The 19335-nt window shown below is 40.4% G+C and overlaps 2 protein-coding genes across 3 annotated transcripts; both read right to left on the reverse strand.

Moving 5' to 3' along the window:
* Window positions 1-8108: 8108 nt before the first annotated feature.
* Window positions 8109-11256, reverse strand: LOC117429327 (protein AAR2 homolog). Of its 2 annotated transcripts, none has more exons than XM_034905365.2 (4): window positions 11104-11256; window positions 9653-10443; window positions 9258-9487; window positions 8109-8861 (listed from the first exon to the last, which is right to left on the reverse strand). In XM_034905365.2, the coding sequence occupies exons 2-4, from the start codon at window positions 10410-10412 to the stop codon at window positions 8694-8696; spliced, it is 1158 nt and encodes a 385-aa protein (XP_034761256.1). In that variant the 5' UTR covers window positions 10413-10443; window positions 11104-11256; the 3' UTR covers window positions 8109-8693. The 2 variants fall into 2 exon arrangements, with proteins under 2 accessions (XP_034761256.1, XP_058846942.1); XM_058990959.1 differs by having other exon boundaries at window positions 9653-10417; window positions 11104-11254.
* A 1089-nt stretch (window positions 11257-12345) lies between these two features.
* On the reverse strand, window positions 12346-19024 carry LOC117418931 (uncharacterized protein C20orf204-like). The gene is made up of 5 exons (XM_058990961.1): window positions 18724-19024; window positions 16869-17009; window positions 16468-16533; window positions 15870-16016; window positions 12346-14759 (listed from the first exon to the last, which is right to left on the reverse strand). The coding sequence occupies exons 1-5, from the start codon at window positions 18724-18726 to the stop codon at window positions 14610-14612; spliced, it is 507 nt and encodes a 168-aa protein (XP_058846944.1). The 5' UTR covers window positions 18727-19024; the 3' UTR covers window positions 12346-14609.
* Between the last annotated feature and the right edge of the window lie 311 nt (window positions 19025-19335).

Raw genomic sequence — 19335 nt, forward strand, 5'->3', positions numbered from 1 at the left:
ATTATTATTTATTTATCATTTGCTTTATGACGTGCTGAATTTCACAGCAAGGCAAATTGCATTGAATGGGCAACAATTACACATTATCACACAAGGGTTCCAAACATGAACATGAAACCTGCTACAGAATTCCTTTAGCGTGTGCTCACTTGTTAGCATGTAGTATGTAGATGTTTTCCAGTAGCTAGTCAGGAACCGAGTAGCTTGTGTGGAAATAGTCATCCCCTGCTGCACATACTGTATCACTCCAGCCACCTTGTGTTTATGTATAGATTTCTTCACCTCCTTTCAGCTCCTCAGCCAGCACAGGGATTTGAGAACGCAGTTGGGCTTCTTGTTGAGTCTGACCCCTGGATCCTGGGTTTTATTGTGTTGATTCAGTTGGCAGGAAAATAAAACCTTCAGGAAATTCTTGAGCTGAATGACTTAAATGTCATACACTCACCCGAGCACAAAACCATACCAACCAGTGGGATGTATCCTGAAAGCAATTGGACAACCAGAAAACAAATGAATCTGTTTATTTTTTAAATACAAAATTGAACCCGCTGCTCTACCATGAAAACTGTGTACAAAATAAGCAAACTCTGATATGCTGCTCTTAGTTGTGCGATGGAGTTATAAGGTACAGGCTCTGTAGCTAGTCATGAATAGGAACTTGATCCTTTTGTTCAATGGTTTAGATGCTCACTTTGGGACGGTGACGGCTCCAGTGTGCGGCTACTCCCTGCCAGTTGACTTGGAAGCTCATAAATTGGATCAGCTAGTGGATAGTAAAAATGTAATACACTTTTTGGATCAGCCTGCTGTCTATTTATCTGTGCCCTGTTGATGGGTATGCACAGCACATGCAGCCAGTAGGTGGTGTATTCCTATCTGAGATCATGAATCCTTCCTCTCTCCAGTACAGTGCTAGCTCTCCTGTTGGTTGTGACTTGCCTCTGGCCCCACAACCCTGGGTGTAAACTGTAATTGAAGCTGGGATTTATTGGGCTGATAGGAAACCTGTCACTGAGCAGACACTGTTTTTTGGGCTGATTTATATTTGGCAGGTACGCAGTGCAGTAAATTTGGGAAGGCTGAAAATCAAGTGTGCATGAATCTTCTCATAAACCTTGCTCGGCAGCTATCGAATATCTGTGACTGAAATTATGACAGGCAAAACATTCGAGCAGGTGGACCCCTAGATAAAGGGCTTCAGTCTCCTGTCTTGTAATTCTCTGATCTGTAACAGAGTCTAAACCCTTCTGTGCTACAGTACCTTTTGAAGGCTCCAAATCCATCTCTAGGTAAAATGTATAACCCTGATTTCTCACAGACCTCATTTCGCTGTATTGTTATTCTATGTAATAATGCTGTAAGTAGTTCAAGAAGTCGCCTAGGAAGAAAACTTCAGCTAGCTTAATACAGAGTTAAAGAGCAGCAGGATTTGCATCTGTCAATGTTTAAATTGTTCAAACAGACCAGCGAATACTGTATGTGAATAGCGAAGTTTAATAAGCTGCCAACATACAAAAAATGTTAAACTGGTGAAATGTGCCGCCTCAATTTTATCCCAGAGTATTGAAGTGATAACCTCAGGGTGTACAGTATACAAGGAAATAGCCTTCTCCTGGGTGGATAAACTACTGAGACACAAGAAGTTGATGGCTGAGCTCTTCATACTAGACAGAGGGAGAGACATCCCGTGAGGTCCTCTGTGCAGTGTGTGTCTTAGGTTTGAATTAAGTCAATGTGTTTTTATTTCTTTTCAACCCTGACATGTATAGAAAAAAAGCTTGCCACCATGTGTTTTCCAAATCTCATATTTATACAGTTCAGTACATTGAATCCTCAATGTTTAAGTCATGGAACAATTCAGAAGCTGTAGGAAAAATAAGTCCTGTAGATTGACTGTGCACAGCAGAAATGTGTGAGTGATTTTATCTTGGCTATCCTTCACCTGGGCCTGACAGACCTGTTCTTGATCAGCACCAGGAAACACAGACCTCTGTGGCAGGGGCCAGCAGCACATCTGGACCTATACAAGCACAACAGCCAGCCTCCGAGACCTGCAAACTAAATGCCTCTACTGTACTGAATGAGGTCTAATGCTAAAGTGGTGGACTGAATGACTCTCTCCTTGCTCTTGTGGACCAGAGCTCCTTGATGGAATTACAGCCTTTTTATGTACAGTTGGGTTTACATTATTATTATTATTATTTATTTATTTATTTATTATTCAGTGTATGTGTGAACATGTGTGATGGAAAACATTGAGCAATAATATTGGCCCCAGGCATGTTTTCACTGCCAAAATAGATGTCCTCAAATGAGATCACCATGATTTCACGGATAATCAGAATTATACAGCACACATCAGATAAAACATTTGCAATTCATTTCTCACACTGTCATTGGACCTAAAATCAAAACAAAAACGACAAAGCAGCTGGCGGGAACCACGGAGAGTTTTCATTAGGACAGCTTTCAGTTGTGGTTGTGTTGGTACAAAAACCTCACTGGGAAAAAACGTGACCCCACAAAATCTATAACCTTTTTTAGAGCGTCTGTGAATGCTCTTACTACAGTGTAATGCTCACTCTACGAGTTATTATTACAATCTGTTATAACATCCCTTTTTTTAGGGTATAACATGGGTCATCACCATTACTCCCATGAAGCCCCTTTAATGGTTTTGAAAGTTATTGGGAAAAGGTACATCGTTTTGAAAGGACAGGCATCCAGGAATAAATCAGTACTGTTTAAAAGAAACCACACCTCTTTAGTTTAAAGTTGGTGGTATGCGTTGAATGGAGCTGAACCATATGAAGAAGAGAGGAGGTTCTATACATACCATGCTTTACCATCCTTAAACCTGCACTAATATTCCCACGCTTCATATCATGCTCACATGAAGCGTGCCACCAATTCTCAGGTGCTGCTTGGGTGGCTACTGGTTTTCTAGCAGCACACCGACCTCAATAAATGAGGATGATGACAATGTGGCTACAGGGAAACCCAGCCAGGAGCATTCCATCTTCTAACCGCTGGGCTACTAGGCAGCCAAGATTATTAGCAGGAGGAGATATAACTCACAGACTGATCAACTCCAGCCCAAACGGGATTTGGACTATGCTTTTAAGAATAATTGACTTTTTTTTTTTATCTATTTATTTAAGCATAATACCACCTATACATTTTGTTTTTAGAGCAGATGTTACAGGAGTGGCGTGCAGCAATAGTCTGGTAGAAATGAGCAGCTCTCGCAAACTACAGTCGAAAACATTTGAGGCACAATAGACTACTTGTATTCATTGTAAATTACAGCACTAGCCATTTTCTGTACCTTCTAAAAATAATTCTATTTACGCTTTATCTTAACCACCGCAATAAATACCAGTACTGTAAGTTGTCATGTAACTGGAATAATGGGAGTTAGATGATTATCTGGATAAATTACTTCCTGAAAGTAACAATGATGCATTGTAAGAATAAAAAAAGTACTGCTAACTTTGATTGCTTTAAAAGCCAAAGCTGCCAGTTTTGAACTTTTGCAGCCTGCAAAACCAAATTAAAGACTATCTTAAATAGAAACGGTAGTGGTCCAGTTAATGGACAACCTGGTTAATAGACTTGACAAGCCTGAACTGTAATTACACCTGATATCAGATATAACCAAGTATTCTTTATTTTGATTGCCCCAACCCTTACCTCAACCCTACCCTTCAATCAATCTTAACAGTTATTACTGGGGAACCAAGGAAATGCAAGCCTGAGTGACTACTGAAAACATGAAAAGATTCATCAACACTGGGCTTACTGAAAAAGAATGCAAAAAGAAACTACTCTGAATCTAAAACATTCTGGCAAAAGGATTATGTTTGAATCTAAAATGAATTCAGACTCAGAACTGAACAGTATTTTTCGTATTTGATGAAGACTGTGCCCTGCCCCCCTGGGCTTGATGGACTTGTAGCTCAGGGGACAGCCTGGCTCCCTCACTGCAGACACTCAGCACGGTCCTGGAGGTCTGCCATCTATAAGTGATTCGCAATCAGCAGGCACGCAGGACTCACATTCATCAGAGGAAGGAAACAGCCAGACTGCCGTCATGAAAGAATCCACTTCCAGTTGTTATGGAAGCCCCCCCATAAAATTACATGCTATCAGTGGGCTGCAGGATGTGCTGAAATTTGCTGTTATATTTAAAGATAAATAATGAAAAACTCCCACTGGCCTGTGGCTATGATAAGTCAGAGCTGTCCTGAACTGGGACACGGGGCGATTAATGACGGGATGGTAGCACACCTGCCACGGGATCAGCAGCCGGTGAGCATTTCCATGGCAACACCGCAAGCCCTCTTCACACTTCATGCAGTGTATTCAGTGTTAAGAGGTTTAATGGGTAAGGTCAGTAAACTTACATGAAACGAGCTGGAAGAAACAAATGAGAACAGTTTTACAATTCTAAAATTCTAGGTGATGCAAAACTTTTGGCCATAGCTGTACATGCCTGAAAATTGCTGTTTTTCTTACTTTCTATCTTTCCACTCCCAACAGGCATCACTATGCACTGAGACAAGGATCTACCAGAGATTATTCACGGCTGGGAAGATTTCATTTAATGTAAATGTAATTAAAAAAAAAAGTACCTGGATCCATCTCACTCTCACACACGGGAAGCGCTTTGTGGTTTTTGAAGAAAGGGGAGTAAATTCCTGCGCTCCATCTCTCAGATCTTTAGCACATGTCAGGGTCTGCCAGAGTTTACTACGCTGTGCCAAGGAAAACAGCAGCAGGCATGGCAAGCACATGGGCCTTACCTATTTGAGAGGGAGAGAAAGAGGGTGAGAGAAGAAAGAGCACGAGGGAGAGAATGAGATGGGAAATGGGTGCCATTGAAGCCTGGTTCTGTAACAACAGTGGAAAGAGAGAAGAAAAAATAAAAAGATTAGTCTCAGAATTGGTTTCACATTCTCGTCAACTTGCAGAACCACTTTATTTTATTACATTATCTAAAATACTTACCTGAGTTTATTCCGTTCTATACTTAATAACTACATTTAATTAAACATACCTGTACTTATGTACACTTCTGCCACCAGCTTTGACATGGAATGCATCACCGAAATGAATACAAAATAACAGCAATATACAAAACAAAGGTTTCGCAACAGATTTTTCTGGATGAGCAAACATTCAGTCAGATCCCATTTCGTTCTGCAACACAGTACTGGCCCCACACAGAACTGCTGTGTTGAAAGAGGTTTAATGTATCTGGCATGATGTAATAAAGTGCTTCAGCCGGCAGTCATATACCATTACCATTTGGTGGTCAGGCAAAATTGTGGGTTAAAGGTTAATCAGAATAGATTCTGCCCATCATTAAATGTGCTTCAAAATTGTCATCTACACAGCAATGAACCTTGTTAATTAGTCAATGAAAGTTGTGGATTCAATAAAGTAGCTGTTTCTCCTCTCTGGAGCCTGCCACGTCTCTACTCCGCCCCGGCTCTCACTCTCATCAGCAAGAAGTGGAAACATTTGCTCATACTGTATCTCTAGCTATTCCAAAAAAAGAAAGTGTAAGTGTGAGTCCCAGGTGGAATTATCAAACCCAAACAAACCCCCTGCACTGCCCCCCACTCGCTAAGGCACACAATGCAACTCTCCCAGTTGAGTCCATAGCAAAGAGGACAGTGTTTATCTGACTCAACCCTCAGTAAAGACAGAGGGGAGTCAGGTTCCGTGTCAAAGGCTTTTAAACCTGCCAGCTGTTTTATAAACTATACTTCCCTTTTCAAGTGCTAATTTATACAAAACCATAGGACTCGTGTTCCTGTTTTTTATTTTCATTCAGATTAAGCAGGTTTCCTGCAAAAGAGAGCTTCTAGAGTTGTAGTGGTCTTTATTACGATGGTAATGACAGTGCTCGTGAGCTGAGAATGGAGTGTCTTATCTGTTATACCTTGAAAGTTTTCACCTTACCATATCTTTTTCCATGCAAAGATCAGCACCTGGTAATGACAGAAACAACAGGGTTGTAGAACCCAACAGAGATCTCAGATATGAACCAGAAGCTTTTGATCTTGTAGCCCAGCAGTGTGTATGCTGCCTTAGCCCAAAGATCTAATCATCCTTCATCTTGAGTCCTATAATGGGTACTTAGAGACTTGATAATGAAGGAATCTGTTGTTAGCAGATCACAGGGTCAGACCAGATCCTCCAGAGATGCGGCAGAGTTGGGAAAGCGGTCGATGTGCGAAGGGTAGCGCTCACTGAAACCTGAGCTGACTCAGCAGCTGTGAATGGAAAGACAAAGCTCTGTGTGTTTTGATATATTCTGCACTCCCCTGGGTCTCGTTGCTTCAGTAAACAGGACAGTCTCATACTCACAGCTGTAAGAGGCAGCAAACATGCACTCAGGGCCTTTAGCAAACTGATTCAAATATGCACCTCAATATGGACCAGATCTGATGTTCTGTCTTATACTGACCTATGCTTATATTTGTTTAGGTCATATACACCAATGCCACCTACTGGCCATTACAAACAGCACAGTCTGTAAAATACATTTTCCTAATCCATATCTCAGAAGCAGACAAGGCAAGTGACTGGCAGAAAACTGTAAATGGCTGATATTTGTCCACTACCCAAATTATGGCAGGTTAACACATCAAACACATACCATTATGAGATCTTGCATATAGATGCGTATTCAAGCCCCTTCCTGATGCGCTTGTTCGCCTAAGACTGCCTTTGCCAGCCTGACAGGACAGTTGTTTCCCAGACTCTGCTGCTTTGCTGAGTTTGAAAAGCTGTTTGTTTTGGCAGGGGAATTTCTCTGTGGCCGCTGATTACATCTAACTGATGAAAACAAGAATGCACGATAACACCGCCATCAAACATGGTCGAGTTGCTCAAATTAAACAGAAAAGAAGCAATTAGAGGAAAACATTCAGAACTGGAACCAAAGGCAGATGATGGTATAAAAACACATTCTATAGAGGGACTTGGGAAAGAATGCAGTAGGGCGAGCGACTGCAGCAGAACAGTACATGAGTGCTGCAATACAACAAGCACGGTATCAAGAGATCTCAGAACGAAACGTTTTAGTGCTCATGATTAAGATGCAGGTTGGCTGTGCTGGAGAGCAGAGAATAGATTGCTTCCATGCTCATTGAGATGAAAGCAGCGGATAGCTGAGAAAACAGTGCTTTACCAGTTCCCATTGCTGGGCAACGACAGAGGCTGTTTTCCTTTCTGGCGATGCATGCCCCACTTGTTTATGAAGAGAAGACCTTTTGTATTTCTTTTTGAAGGACGTGTTTATTAGCTGGCCTGTCACAAGGTCCCAGCAGCTGCTTCTCACTTCAAAGCAGCCAGAGACGGAGCTCTTTACCAGAGGATTACGATCCGCGAGCAGAGAAGACACGAGCCGAGCATGGGCAGGTCAGCCTCTCAGCTGTGGAGTCACATCCAACCCGACACTGTTGAATAAACGGTCTTACAGAGGCACCTCGAAATACAATGGGGGGTAAGGAGAGCGTCCTATTGGCTGACTGGGTTTAGTTTCAAAGACTGAATGCCCCCCCCAGTGATTAAAGCAAGACTTCAATTGCATAGCAGTTTGACCCATGCCAGGTATTAGCTTAATTGTATAACCACATGCACTTTTCTTCTCTGTGGTTTTCCAAAATAAGCTCACAGTAAAAGCTGAAATAGGGGTCTTCTTGCTATCCATCCATATTAGTCTTCTGATCCAAACTTTGTGGGGGGAGGATATGCCTCCAGTTTGGATAAAAAGGGTCCCACAGAACCTGACAACTTGGTTCACCTTTACATGTCTTTCCATAGACTAAGTGGATTCTGGCTTACACTAGGCTAAATCACACTTAAGCACGTATTATACACAACGACAGCAAAATGACAAATGCAAACTGCTTCGTGGACAGGGGAAACATGGACCTGGGGACCTGACCAAGATGTTGTCATAGTATTTTAACACAAAAAAAAACAAGGCCTGTTTTTATTAAAACTGTTCAATGCAGTGAGTGTTTTGCAAGACTGGAAAATTCAAAGTTAATGTTTACAAAACATGTAAGTCGTTATAGTAACCTGAAGAGTTGTTTCTCACAAGTATGCCTAAAATGGGCAGCTTTATTATTCTTTCACAAATCATAAACACAAGTAAAAAAAACGTGGCCTGATTAATTCAAACAAGTAAATCCTGGCTGAAGTCTGCCACCCAGTGGATAATTTTAAAACTGAAAGGACTTCAGCATCATGTACTTACACAAGGGCACAAACAATGCAATGTAGCATTATATTTACTAAATACATGAGCCACAGAGAAAATATTTGTGCCATGCATAAAGTTACTGTCACCTTGGTGTGGTTTAACCGCATAAGACACTTCATACAGACTTAATTTTAACACTCAAAGCAGAAAAAAAACATTATTAAAAGGATGTCATAGCCCTGATAGCATATTTTATTTACACTGTTTCTGGGCTTGGTACTGCCATTACAAAATATTAATTTGCCTCTAAAAAGCTAATTTTGTGATAGCCATCAGCTGGTTTGACTGTACTCCACAGACAACGGAATATGGGAAGCTGACCCAATTATAAAATATCAATCCGGTGTTGTTCAGATGGTCATTCCGTGGTGTGTGTGTGGGGTGCAAGAGGCTGGTAAGGGGGTGAGGTTCAGTCCAGCGTCACAACCTCCGGCAGCTCCACCACTACAGGGGCACACTCCTCAGGATCTGGCTCGAAATCCCAGCGGAACTTCTTGGTCAGGTGGGACTTGAACTTCTCTGCCCGCTTCCGCAGAGTGGCGTCGACATCGGGGCCAGCAGCAAACGAGAAGAACTCCTGCAAGAGTGAGAGAAAGAGACACTTTGAGTGAAGGCAATCATATTCAGGACGTTATTCAAGCAATTTGAGGTTTTCTGCATGCACCAAACAGTCATGGATTGCCTAATTCAAGATTGCAGTCTTCCAATTAAGCACACACTAACAGCTGAAATGACTCAAACCACTGTGCAATGGGATGGCAATAATAAAAAAAAAAAGAAAAAAAAAATGGTGATGGTAGGTAGCGCAGTGGATTATTTTACAGATGTCTCATATCATTCGCTTATGGAGGCCTTGGTTCAAATGCAGATCAGACCACAAATAAAATTTTGTGATTGCACCTCGCCTTTCATGAACACTGCCTTGTACAAATGAAAGGCAGAGCCTGAGGCCTGGGTGCATGGAGGGTTGTACCTGTAACGTGGAGGTGAGGAAGTTGTCCTTAGAGACAATGTCTACGAAGAAGTCCGGTGGGATCTCCCCAAGCTGGTGGTACAGGACAGAGATGAGGTTCAGGTAGAGGCTGAGGTGTCTCTGCATGGCCTCCTCCGAGCGGCACAGCAGGTTCACAAGCTTCTGCCAGTGCTCGAAGCTCTCGTACACGTTCCCAATCAGGAAAGAGACAAAGGCAAACTGCAGCTCCCCTGCACAGACACACAGATAGAGAGGGAGAGGAGATCACTTCAGCACAAACAGACATTTCAATTCCACCCAGTTGGAATGAACATTTACACTTTTGAACAATATACACACACACTGACTAAAAATGTCAATGATTGCTGGGCCATGGCTCCCAGTTCTCCACTCACCCAGTATCTGCTGCGGATCTTGCTTGTAATAGCGGTCGATCACGCACTGCAGGGCGTAGCTAAGGTCCATGCTGCACCGAGTGATCTGGGCAGGGGTGGCCCCCTCAGGGTAGTTCTGCTTGGGGATCTCAGAGAACCGCATCTCTGTGCCGGGTCTCTGCTTCATCTTTGGCAGCCGCTCCAGCCCCTCCTGCATGCTGTGGCACTCACTGTCGTAGGATGGTAGGTTCTGCTCCAGCCGGTCCTGGGTGTGCCTCAGGGCGAGCTCGGGTAGCACCTGGGCGAAGGCACAGATCTTGCCACTCAGGGGCTGCAGGCTGCGCACACCTTCTTCGGTCATGCGGTCAGTCAGCGAGACCCACTTGCGCAGCGTGCCGTAGGGATACGGCCCCAGGAAGCGATCCAGGTCTCGCAGCCCGGCTCGGACGCGCTCCACTTCCTCCTCCTGAGAGTTGGAGAAGTCCAAGTCTTCCTCGGCCCCGTCCCACCGAGCCAGGCGGATGTCTCGGGGCTTGAGGTTGAGGAAGACCCCGGTGCGAGGTCCTACCTCCCCGCCACGGTCAGGCCTGTTGGAAGCACTGTAGTGTAGGAAGTGGAGCCCCGGTGGGATCATCTTGACACCACGGAAGCGTGGCCCCACTTGCCAGGTGTTGTAGTCGATGCCCAGCTCTGTGCCCTCAGGCACTCCCAGCAACACCAGCGTGGCCCCCTCCTCAAACAGCCCGAGGGCCAGCTCAGGGTCCATCTCCACCTCAGCCATGCCTCCTGATGCAAGACACACACACACACAACTGAAACACGGGTGGAGGGCATCTACGTTATTTACTTCAGAAATTAAACAAAACCCAGACTTGGATTTGACAACCCAGTCTCTTGATTTAGGTCTCATCACCTAAGATTAAAAAAACAGTACTTTCAAAATGTTATAACCGTTAGTCACTTAGAAAAATAAAATGTATGAACATTGAGCAGGTTTCTCACCCCCCTCCAAGTTTAGCTGCAATACGTAACTCCATACCACGGTCTCAAAAGTTTCCAGGACACATTCAAAATAATAAGATTGACCTAACTAAGTAAAATCTATGCGGGAGTTCAAGGCATAAGGAAAGACTGGTGAATGCTTAGTGAATCCTGTGTTTAGTACGGTATGTAGGTAATATCTGTATCTATTTATTACACTTCCATTATTATGTGTAAGAACTCGTTGTTGTTATTATTTAATAATAATAATAATAATAATAATAATAATAATAATCTCGTAAACTGTACTCTAAATAAAATGAACAGGATTTAAATCAGATTTCCAAAATGATGCAGACCTAACACCAATAAATTACTCAAGACTCGAGTTTTACTTTTACTTTCACAGCCTTCTTTCATATTTTAAAATATATTCGTCAAACATTTGTAAAATGCTACGGTACTGTTCTGTAAGCCATAACAAGCGTTACCTTCACTTCGCGATCTATGCAGACTCTTTCCCGTTCAAACGCTTCCCTGTTGCTTTCCCTTCTCCATGCCGAAGTATAACGTCCTGTGCATCATTTCTGCCTGGTCCTTTGTTAGGGAAACAAAACTGCCGTACAAAGGTTCCCATTTACAATATTGCTGTTCTATCATATGAAATGATTTTGGCGCCACCTATTGCCCACATTTTTTATGACATTTTTATATAACAAGCAATCTTATAATGCAAACATATTCTCAAATATATAACTTTAACATTCATACATGTATAACTCTAAATCCCACAACCCACACACCTTCAGTGATCATTAATACATAATACTGTTAACTGTAAATCTGGAGAGAAGGAGATTTAAGGTACAGTAACCATAACAACATGTTGTTAATGTACCTGCATTTTGAAGTATATCTGTGTTTGATGTTGTCTTTATTTAAAATGTCTAACCCCCAAAACAATATCCCAATGTAGTCTATGCTATTATCTCCCATTCTGTTCCTTAGAATTAATTAAATTAGAACTGATTTAAGTTAATCAATAATTATTGTAATTATTCTGTATTGGCAGGATTACAGTCACGTTTAGAAAGTAGGTTTCTAGCATTAGTAGGGTTACCCAAAGTGAAACACCAGGACATTTTTCATTTCTTCATAACCCCCTCAATACAATTTTAGTCCCACCTCCATAAAGAGATAGGTCCCTTTTATTAACCGTCTCATTTCACTACATCTCCCTCCTTTATTTTTCCAAACATTGCAACAAATGCCACAAACATTGCCTAACTGGACCTTGGGGTAGACTGGTCTGGCAGCAACGTCGGTATTATTCTGCCCCTGCTGTCTCTACTCTAACACCCTTCTCTGTAGGTACCCTCACGATTCTTCCACTTGATGTTGTTCCTACTTCCAGCCTTGGTGTTTCAGGTGGTGGTGGTGAAGCTTTGGGAGAAGGTGGTTGGTTGGGGACTGTTATTGCTGGATCCTCAGGTTCAGGTATGTTATGTGGCTGTGAAGTTTCCTTTGGGATAAGCTGAAGGTGTCTCTGGTTTCTGCTGAAATGTAACACCATCCTGTGTCTCCACTATGTATGACCCTGGTGTTGCATACTTACTCCTTACAACAACTGTTCTCCATCCCACTTCTCACACTGTGCCATATCATGGAGCCAAGAATTGTTTAACTTCTTTTATTCAAAACACAACATACAGAACACGTTTTCAGGCAGGCAGTGTATCACATGACTTCCGTCGCGATCATTATTACATTCCGGGTCATAACCCCCTCAATACAATTTTAGTCCCGCCTCCACAAAGAGGTTCCTTTTATTAATAGTCTCATTTCACTACAGGGACTGACTTAAAATGTGGGTGGTTGCACTTCCAAGATAACATATTAAAAAAATAGCCATGGTCCAACAAGTTAAGCATAATCACAATTATTAAACACACATCTCTAGTTTCACAGACCCAGATTAGCACTAATCTTGGTTTACCTTACCTAAATTAACATTGGGTAGTCCAAGACTAGTGCTAGTCAGGGTCTGTGAAACCAGCCATTTATCAGAATTATTAAAAAAGTAATCCATCATTTTCTTTATATTATCTTTGTATAATACATTACTGTGCTATCAATCTGCTGAGCACACTGCTACAGTTTTGTACACAATTGTACTGTTTCTGACTTGGAGAAAAAATCAAGGCAGAAAACTGTCACAATCCCAGTTTTCCCAGGACATCTGGTAACCCTAAGCATCAGCTAGTAGAATTAAACTAATATATTTTGTTTATTATTATTATTATTAACTAATTTTGGTTTGGATAATTTTATAATGAACCAATTATGGACTTTCACACTAATCATAACATACCAGTGTTCTGGTGTCAAGGTACATACCCAAGGCATTTGAATACATTTAGTTAATTTTATACAAAATAATAATAATAATAATAATAATAATAATAATAATAATAATAATAATAATAATAATAATAATAATAACAATAATACATTTTTACTCATTAATAACAGTATAAAAAAGAACCATGACACAAAGATAAGATTGTATTAGCTTATTTACTGTAGTGGCAAGGTGAAATATACAATACATTGGGATCATTATTGTACAATGTTGCATATAAATGACCATGGTCAAGTTAAAGCAACACACGAGAGCCCAGGAGAGATACCAGAAGGCTAGCTTAGCCCTGAAAGCTATTACAAACTGTATGTTATTCAACCGGCTATGTCCAGAGGGGTGAAGAACATGTTATTGCACTCCAACAAAGCACCAATGAAAAGAAAAATCTTACAAATTTAGCAAAATAAAATGTTTTAAAAATGAAAAACAACTCACATCTTACCAAGATCTGTGTGCCAGTTTTTTGTTGTCAGATATGAAAGAGGCATGTCACTGTATAGGTAAAAAAAAATACCCTAGTGCCAGACTGCCACATCACTGACTCACTGAATACTGAAACTAATAGAAAACAATGTTAAAAAAGTATAAAACAGTTTCCAGTAGAATACCCTTCATTAGGTGGGTCAGTCTCACACTAAGGTGCAATGTTTATTCATGTTTTATATGGTCGCACCGTCACAATTATTTACTGTACGATAACTTCTAATAGCACAAGCAGGTGTTACAAGCACTGATTAAAACAGCATAGCACAACATGTAGTGTAAAAGAAACAGTTTTCTTTGATAAAAACGCTGCAACTGTCAAAAAGCCCAGGAAGCTTTTTTTTTTTTTTTTTTATTAATATACTGTGGAAAACAAGATAGCTACTCTCAAAAGACCTATCCTAAAAATAAAGTTAAAAAACAAAACAAACAAAGAACAAACATAACGAGGGAGCCTACAGCTCGCTGAAGCCTTCATGTATAAGAAAAACAGCATTCCCCCTTCTCTTGACCAGGGCAGGTTCGACAAGTAAATGACACAGTACTCATAAAGAATTAAGTGACCGCTTTATTGGGATCTATTGGAATACTTATCAGGCCCATTAGGAAAGATTTAAAAGTGCAGTCTGACTGAGCATTTGTCAGGCGCCTTTAAAGAATGATAACTGTCCCAGTCAGGAACTACTCAACATGCAGTCAAACCTGACCTGTAAGGGAAGAAGAGAGCTGCAGAGGATTTTGACATCTCGAAGGTAAGCATAGCAAAGTACAGTACAGCATACTAAATCACAGATACGCACTGTTAAACTTGCTATAAACTGTGGATAACCATGATAAACGCACACAATGAGCAAGGGAAATGCACGAAGAACAACTGGCAATTTTGCAGTGAAAATTCATCATGGGATGTCTGCATTTTATAGGCCTAAATCAAGCATGTGCACAGATTACAAACACAGATTATAAAAAGATAAAGACACGCTATTGTACACAGTTTCTAATACCTCCCCTTCTGCTGTTCACTCGGTCTGGCCAGTGATGACACCTCACTGCCTCGGATATACCAAGTCCAATCCCAGGTCTCGCTTCTTATTAGTGCTGGGGATGCATAGTGTCTAATTTTGCCCAACAGAGCACCAGAGTCTCAATGGTTTTTGACAAGTCCTTCTTAAATCTCCTTATGCTACTCTGACTCTTCAAGTTTTTCTGTGTACATCTGGAGTCCTCCTGTTGACTCTTTTTCTGTTTGTAAAGATAAACAAGGTACTTTTGATATGGAAAAATAAGACCAGTTTTACAAAGGAGCAGTGCACAGTTCTAAAGGGAATAAAAAGCTACTGCAAAAGACTAGGTGTTTAATCAAGGTTGTGTAAACCACAATGCTATTTGTACCACAGTTTGTAAAAACTGTTAAATGTTACAAGTAACGTGGACAGCAGGACTCAAAAGTGTTCCTTACTAGTTTTGTAACATTATGGGCTAGATCTTTACCATTACAATTCTAAAATGAATAAGAGACAACATAAGACAACTTGCAAAGACCTAAGTTACAAGTCTTGGTGGTTTATATCTGGTTTGGGGAAAAAATATGCTATGCTGATTTGGAGTAAATAGCTTTGAGACTTGAATCCTACCAGTTATATTAGTTAAATATCTTGATAACTCTGACCATAGCTGTCTGTGTGAGACAGTGATGGACTTTTCCACCAGATCTACACTATACTAAATACACAATACTATACTATAGTAGGCTTTACAACAGTACACTATACTATAAGGTATTAGGACGGCAAACGACTGTGTGTGTGGGTTACACTGGCACGAGTAGAGGCTGAAAGCTGAGGTCTGTTTACAGAATGCAGCTATAACCCACACACAGATGCCCGCAGTCCTATATATATCTATTATGAATTGCTTTATTATTAATATACAAGTTAAATACCCAGCTATGTTTATTTAGTCCATCGTCATTGAAAAAGAGGGAAAAGGTTGATGAAGAGAACTGTTAAGTAGGTGGAGGTTCTCGGACGATTGTGATGTCACCGTTTTGAATGGACTTTCTAATTCAATGAAATAGGTAGGATTATTTTTTTTTTATTTTTTTTTTTTTAGCAGGGCACGTCAACCTTGCGCACACAGAGAACACAGCACTGTAAAAACTGAAAACGGCACTGCTGATGTCATGAATAGGGGGTCTCCGTGGTGTGGCATGGAATACAGAAGGGACAGCGTGCTCTCTGATTGGCTGAAAGCCTAGTCCAAGTCTTGCCTAGTCCAAGTCATTTTTTACTGAAGCACATACTGTACAACATGACACTGAAATCTGGCATCAAACTGCCTACTGTAACTTACCTTCATTTTCTTGCAGTGCTGGTTGATAGCAGATTCAATCTGCATGGTTGTTTTATGCACAGCTTCTATGATGCCATTCGTTTTATTGCTATTCTGACACTTGAGTAAAAGGGTCATTTTGTATATTGATTGCAGAATCTTGTATTCCTAAAAAAATATAGGGAACATGACAAAAAGAAAGTTTACAGACATCTAGGACAGATAACTCCATGGCAGACCAAACCAGTTTCGCTATGCCCATTTATTATATTTGTATGACCACCTGTGATATAATATACCTTAGTGAATGTTCCGGTGCAGTATGGGAGCAACAAACATCACTTAAGTTTGTTACTAGTTTTTTTGCTTTAAATTGTTCTTCTGAAAATGTGACTCTGCTTTTGCACTTCTTTCAAAATTGCAGCCTCTTATGTTTTCAAAACAAATATTAAACAACCCAATTATTTTATTTTTCTTGTTTTTGAAACATTACATTAATCTTTCCACATGGAGGAAAAGTTAAGTGGCATGTCTGAAATAGGCATATATATATATATATATATATATATATATATATATATATATATATATATATATAAAAAACCAGAAACATCATTACCTTATCAGACTGGCAAGATTTTCCCAGATTCCTGTTTTTGTTTGAATATTCAAGTCCTGTGAGATTCTGAAAAAAAAAGGTCAGTTACAAATTTAAACAGCAGTATTATATGAACAAACTGTTCCAGACAGCTAACTCTACACATGCTCACTGCACAGAAACAGTCTGTATGTACGGTAGGAGAACAATTGGCATTTTGCCATTAAAATGGATGTCACAACAACCTAGATCTTTTTTTAATTGTAATGAGAAATGTAAAAAAAAAAAAAAAAAGCCACAAGAACTTTTGTTTCAGTATATCATCTGGAAACAATCTACCCTCCTGCATGTAACAGTAAAATGCAGTTGTATTTGGACAGTCTGTCAATTGCTTTGTTTTAATGAGATTGGGTTGTACCTACCAGGCTCTTGATGTCCTGGAAGATGACCACTTTATAATCTTTGAGGATCTGTGAAATGTTGCACTTGCTTTTGCTGTCAGAGCTTTGCGGATACAACGCTGTTACCAATAAGAAGATACAGATCGCAGGCCTGGGGACAAACTAGAAGACGACACTGGGATAACTAACAAGAACGTATCAACAGTACTTACATCACTGCTCAAGACTTATATCACTGACCATCAAGCCTGATTCGCAGCAGCCAGCAAAGTGATGAGGCTGAATCCTCATTAAACTGAGGCAGCAAGACTGCCACTTTTCACCACAGTAGATTACAATAATTCGGCACTTTGCCATGCTTTCCCTTTGCATTTGTTATTACCAGTAATACCACGATACCATGACTGTTTCAAACAGGGCAAAGACACTATTAAATGTATTGTATTACCGCAACAGGCGCATTGGCTGGAAACGCATTTAATTTCATTTGTTTCCAGGTTCATTCAAACACGCAGCCCTGCAAGTGTGAGACTACATGTATTCGTCCCCTCAAGTTTACAGCACTGACTGCACGCGCAATGCACATTCAAGGACTAAAGCCAGATAAGGTTTTAAAAACTGTGAAGGTGAACTTTGTGTGTCAAAATTAGTTCATTTTTAAATGTCTTACATATTTGTGCTAGGTGAGATCGACATATCAAGAAAATGTTTTTATTTTTATTTATTTTTTTTATTTTAACGAAATGATTTGCGTTAAAGTGTACTGGTAAATTAAAACTTATAAATAATATATTTACACATATAAGTGCTCTGAAATAACATTGAAAACAACTTCCTTTTAAAATCCTGGTATACAGTGACGTAAGGGTTAAATAAAAGTCAGATGCCATCTACAGCGTTCTGTTAATTAATCTGCTAATACGTACTTTGTAGCATTGGGATGGCAAATTCAAATGGTTAATGTAATGTAATGGGGTTTAATGATCATTACGCGGTGTACTGTGCAGGCTATATAGGCATATTGGGACTGTAGCACTAAATTACAGGTTAAAGAAACGCCGTGAAAGACGCAACTCCCTACAATAATTAGGTGCAGACTTGAGGTGACTATAAGTTTTTTTTATTTATTTATTTTGTTTTATAGTAACTAAGCCACAGGGGCTCACTTGCTGCCCGGTGCCTCATGCAATTGCATGCGCTGCGTGTGACTAAACGCGCTACTGTAGAAATAGTGAGTGGACGAGCCTGCCACTGTGCTGTCTAACGCCACATTATTATTATTATTATTATTATTATTATTATTATTATTATTATTATTATTATTATTTATTTCTTAGCAGACGCCCTTATCCAGGGCGACTTACAATTGTTACAAGGTATCACATTATACATTATTTCACATTATACAGATATCACATTATTTTTACATACAATTACCCATTTATACAGTTGGGTTTTTACTGGAGCAATCTAGGTAAAGTACCTTGCTCAAGGGTACAACAGCAGTGTCCCCCATTGGGGATTGAACCCACGACCCTCCGGTCAAGAGTCCAGAGCCCTAACCACTGCTGCCACATCTCGTGAACCCATTCGCAGAAACTATGAAATCAGCTAAAGTAAAACATAACGCTCTTATCTTAATACTTTCCACGAGTAGAACAGAAATAAAATCTTCATGACTAAGATAATGCGCTTTTAACTTTCCATTTAGAAAACCTACACATGTTGCAAATGCGCACAAACACGCCATGTAAAAGTACAATCTTATTCCACGTAAAGCATTTAGCAAATACGTCATACTATTTAATATATCATTTCCATAAACATTAGCAATTTTAAAAGGAAGGCGCATAGTGACCGAGGCGTTCTTACCTACCATTTATCATTGACTATCGGATGATCCTCAGATTTGTGAATCCCATTTGTTACTAAGCCACAGCAGCAGTGGTCGCTCATGGTCAAACGTTTCTTTCAGATGCCGACAGTCTGCATCAAACTCCTTACACATAGGCTACATATCCCTTCTTTTAAGACAGCACCGAGTTTCTCTGTGTAAGGTGTGGAGTATTCCCCACAGATTTACCAAAAGCCTGAATGTGTGCAGTAGGATCTACAATGCGCTGAACTTTGTGCCATACTCAGCTTTCTCACGTCGCCCCTTGGCTGTGGGCTTCTCTTCGCGCAGTTCCAGTCTGATTAAGTTATGCAAACTTCCGCGATCAATCAGCATGCTTTCGGTTTCGTTAAAAAAAGAAGTTCTTTGTTTTTAATAAATATGACATCTGTCAATGCAGCTAGACTTTGGCAAACTGCCTGCCTAAACATCTCCACGATTATCAGCTTTCCCGTTTAAGATTTTACATAAACTCTCTTTAAGAGCTCTAGGACTGTCATATACAACATTGCTTTGACAAAAGTGTATCAGTAGTATATTATAGTGCTTTTAGAAGGCATGCATGTGTACACACCAACATTGTGTTTAACATTT

This window comes from Acipenser ruthenus, chromosome 18 (assembly GCF_902713425.1).
Source record: "Acipenser ruthenus chromosome 18, fAciRut3.2 maternal haplotype, whole genome shotgun sequence".
Classification (NCBI taxonomy): domain Eukaryota; kingdom Metazoa; phylum Chordata; class Actinopteri; order Acipenseriformes; family Acipenseridae; genus Acipenser; species Acipenser ruthenus.